This window comes from Bison bison, unplaced genomic scaffold, assembly GCF_000754665.1.
Source record: "Bison bison bison isolate TAMUID 2011002044 unplaced genomic scaffold, Bison_UMD1.0 scf7180017861046, whole genome shotgun sequence".
In the NCBI taxonomy this organism is placed as follows: Eukaryota; Metazoa; Chordata; class Mammalia; order Artiodactyla; family Bovidae; genus Bison; species Bison bison.
The window spans coordinates 1852136-1856397 of NW_011491618.1; the positions used below are offsets into that span (position 1 = coordinate 1852136).

Below are 4262 nucleotides of genomic sequence, written 5' to 3' on the forward strand. Positions count from 1 at the left end.
GGAGAACTTGCTGACCCTGAGTGACACGTCTCTGGTAGCTTTCTGGACCAGCTCCACTGGTGCTCAAGTGTATGGACTGTTGGCCTCCAATAGCCCCTTATCTCCCTGGGTTCCCAGCTCTGAACAAGCCCAGCTGGACATCTTGACCTTCCCTTGACCATATCCCACTCCCTGCCCTGAGGCCCCTCCCTGAATCTTGTCCTCGGGGTTAGCTCTGATGCCAGCTGCGCACCTTGCCCAATCAGAAGGCTTGTTTCAGATCCCTCACCCAACTTCCCTGCTGAGGTCAGGGGCTGCAGGCAGCCTTTCCTCAGACCGGGAAAGGAGAGGTGGGGTGGGGATTGTCGCCAAGGATGGGTTCTCTCCTTAGACTGGGGGCCCTGAGGGCAGGGCCTGTGCCTCCCCCTCAAAGAGAGGTTAGTTTTCCTGGGGGGTGCCCCCCCCCAACAACCTCACAGCTGTGGCGGGTCCTTTGGACCCTCGGCCCAGCGCTTGTTTCTCCCACTCGGAAGAAACCAGAGGTTGGTGGCCATTGTCATCTTCACACCACCCTTGGGCCACCCTCTGGGGGAGCTGTTAGGCTCTGGTCCCCCCCAGAGCCCTCCCTCAGGAGCCCCTGACCGTCAGGAGGCTGGGGCCTCCTTCCCCTGTGCAGTTCTTCCTGCCCTTCAGCCAATTTTCCCTTCAAATTGTTCTGCACAGGGGCCAAGCTGGGCTGATGCGGGGCGAAGACCTAGTCCCACCCAGCAGCAGCTGCAGGTTAGGGAGGGGAGTCTGCTGCCCTGGACCTGGGGGGGCTCAGTGGGCAGGGATCCTGCTGACAGAGGCCCCCCAGACCCCCGCCTAGTCTGAGAGGCCTGCAGCAGAGGCCGTGCCAGGCAAGGAGGCAGGGTGAGAGGTGGGAAAGGGCTCCAGGAAACCCACTAGGGTCCCAATCCTGGTTAACAGCTGTGTGACCTGGAGCAAGTCCTCCAATCTCTCTGAGCCTCCGTTTCTTCACCTGGGAAATGGGGCTTCAAAAGTGCTCCCCAACAGGGCTGCAGAGGGATAAGTGTGTGGACGAGCCTCTGGAGCTCAGAACAGCGCCTGGTGACAAGGGTTCACTCACCCTGAGCTCGCAGTGTTCACGTCGCCCTAACACTCCCGAGGAAGAAACTAGCTCCTGGCCGTTGTCCAAAACCCAAGGGACTCCTTTATGGCTTGGGGGCCTCGGTGTCCCCTCTACCCAGCACTCGGGGAGACTGAGGACATGATACTGAGGGGTCGGGGAGTAGGGAAATGCCCGCAGCACTAGAACAAGGAGTTCCTTCTGCCGCCTCCCAAGGTTCATCACTGTCCTTTTCAACCAGGAGAGGACTGCTACTGTCATTTGAGCATCTCTTGGAGGGAAGCCTCAGTCTCCTCCCTCCTGGCTGGCCGGATGGCCTCCTCCTTTTTGTTTACTTGTTTATTTATTTATGGCTGCTCTGAGTCTTGGGTTGCCGAGTGGGCTTTTCTCGTGTTTTCTCTGTGAGTGGGAGCTACTCGCTAGTCGTGGTGCTTGGGCTTATTGTGGTGGCTTCTCGTGTGAAGCACAGGCCCTCGGGTACTCGGGTTTCAGTAGTTGCGGCTCCTGGGCTCTAGAGCACAGGCTCAATAGTTGTGGCCCATGGACTTAGCTGCTCTGAGGCGTGTGGAATCTTCCTGGACCGGGGATTAAACAGGTGTCTCTTGCATTGGAGTCATGCTTTGCGATTGTGCACCCAAAGGCCCAAAAGCACAGTGCTCCCCTGCCACTTCTGCCCAATGCAAGCGATCCTCCTGGAGTTGTGGAGAACCAGCTGTTGGAAAGTCGGGGAGCTCAGGGATGGGGTGTCTCATACAATCCTTTAGTGGCTTCATCCACAGATTTACACTGGAGATGGGGCTTTGGGTCAGCAAGCCATGAACGAGGGAAATGAGTGAAAATCAGCTCCATTGAAATTTCTAGAACAGAGGACTCGCAGGTGTGTGTATGTTGGTGGGGGCTGAAATACGTTTGTTGAGTGTTTACAATGTGCCACGCACCTCACCAACGTATTTAATTTTTTAAAATATATTTTTGTTTACTAATATTTATTTCTGACTGTGCTTGGGTCTCTGTTGCTGCATGGCCTTCCTCTAGTCACCGCGAGCGGGGGCTGCTCTCTGGTTGTGGTGTGCAGTCTTTTCGTTGCGGTGGCTTCTCCTGTTGCAGCACAGACTATAGGGCACGCGGGTTTCAGTAGTTGTGACACATGGGCTCAGTGGTTGCAGCTCCCGGGCGACAGAGCGTGTGCTCAACAGTTGTGGCCCACGGGGAATGTGGGGTCTTCCCATGTCTCCTGTACTGGCAGGTGGAGTCTTTACCACTGAGCCACCAGGGGAAGACCAAGCTTTCATTCTGACTCCCTAGTAAGGTGGCAACGACTCTTACTTCCGTTCCTTAGATTTAGAAAGCTGACTTTCAGGAGTTTGCCCAGAGTCACAGAGTGGTAGGACCTGGATTTGAACTCAGGCCTGCGTGACTTGAAGTCTACAGGATTCATGGAGAATATGGAGGGTGTGCCTTGAAGAGCATTCTGGCTGTTGTCAAGGGTCAGGTCAGGGCCTAAAAGTGGGCACACAGGGGCTGGATGGCCCAGGGTGGTCTGGCAGGAGGTGGCGGAGAGGGCAGGGAGGCAGGGTGGGTTAAGGGGAGGAGGGTCAGCAGGGAGAGGGGACAGGAAGGCCTGGGGCTGCCAAGAAAGGGGGAGAGATGTAAGACGGGGTGGGCAGGGGAGTGGTTCTCGCCCAGGGACTGAGTTCTAGGCGAGTCCCTCTGAGGCAAGTAGAACAGGAGGCATACAAGGGATTCACAGGAGGTGGTTGCTTTTTTTTATTATTGGAGGAAGGACCCTTGCAATCATCTCACATGAGCCCCTCACTTAAAGATGAGGAAACCAAGACCCAGGGTAGTAAAGGGTCTTGTGTTGAGTGTGGCTAAATCTCCTGCCTTCTCACCCAGCATGGGTGAAGACTGAAACTCAGAAGGGAGTCAGGGGTGGAGCTACCAATTTGCTGAAAGAACCAGAGTTGGGAGGTGAGAACAAGGGCCCAGACTCACATCTGGAGAGGCAGTGAGGGCTGGGGGCTGTGGGCTGGGGCTGCTGAGGGAACCAGTGCCCGTGGTAGAGAGGGCAGAGGCTGGAGGAGGGAGGGGAACCTGAGGTCAGCGGGAGCAGGGGAGCCAGGTTCCAACAAGGTGGAAAAAAGGAAAAGGATGCCAATTTTGGTCATTATCAGGTTCTCTGAGGTGACCTTGGAAGGGACGATCCTAGCGGAGTGCTTCGGGTAGAGCCACTGCGGAGGTTTGGACGGGGCAGGAGGTTTGGGCACGGAGGCAGTGGCTGTAGACCGCAAGATGTAGCCAGAGAACAGAAGGGAGCTCTCTTTAAGCTGCTGAATCAATGCAAGTGTTCTCCAGGCTGGAGTTTTCGGTCAGAAGGAAGGAGAGGTGACGAGCCGGAGGAGGACACTGCCAAGGCTGGCAGGGTGGGCTGGAGAGCAGACAGCGGCACGCTGCATCCTCTGAGAGTCAGACTGAAGGGGGGACACAGGGCAGGCTGAGGCTGTCCTGCTGAATCAAGGTCATCTGCTGAGACGAAGGGAGGGGAAGGAGGTGTGAACAGTGCCCGTGTGGAGGAGCCACCAAGGGGCTTGTGTCAAGCAGCACCTCGCTGTCCTGGCTCTGGGCTCAGGTGGCCTGGGTTCCTCTCTCAACTGACATCCTAGAAGCCGGAACAGAGACCTGGAGGCAGGGAGATGTAACGCTGGGGCTTGACCTGGCAGCGATGTGACGTCCAGATGTCACATCAAGTTGTTGAAATGGGAGGGGAAGGCCATATAGTTGGATGCGAGGTCCTGGGCAGATGGTGACAAGGGCATCAGGACCTGGTGTGTCAGTCTTTGAGTGAATAGCACGTGAGGCTCTCAGAGGTCTGAGAAAGGGGCAGGGGAGCTCCCCACTCAAGTGGCAGTGTCGCGGGAAAGGCAGTGGGGGACGAGGCATGTCCCTGAATTGTAGAAGAGATGCACCCATGAAGCCTGGAAAAAAGCTACTGTCTGGGCTCCAGGCGGAGAGGAGGACCTGGAGCCCTGGTTCATTCCTTGGGAGTGGGTGGCATGTACGCCCGCTTCAGGCAACCGTGAGGTGGGCAGCAGGGCCAGCGAGTGACTTGAGCGGACTGGACAGGCGTGCCCCCACCTCCCCTGAGCCCTCTGGG

At 56.9% G+C, this 4262-nt stretch overlaps 1 protein-coding gene across 1 annotated transcript in view; it reads right to left on the bottom strand.

Annotated features, from left to right (window-relative positions):
• ADAM11 (ADAM metallopeptidase domain 11) overlaps positions 1–4262 on the bottom strand; it is a 28416-nt gene that overhangs the window by 22986 nt on the left and 1168 nt on the right. The window contains exons 3-4 of the mRNA XM_010832512.1: positions 3104–3183; positions 2435–2608 (exon numbers count right to left, since the gene is read on the bottom strand). Of these exons, the coding sequence (XP_010830814.1) occupies positions 2435–2608; positions 3104–3183 (254 nt within the window). The remainder of the gene's footprint in view (positions 1–2434; positions 2609–3103; positions 3184–4262) is intronic.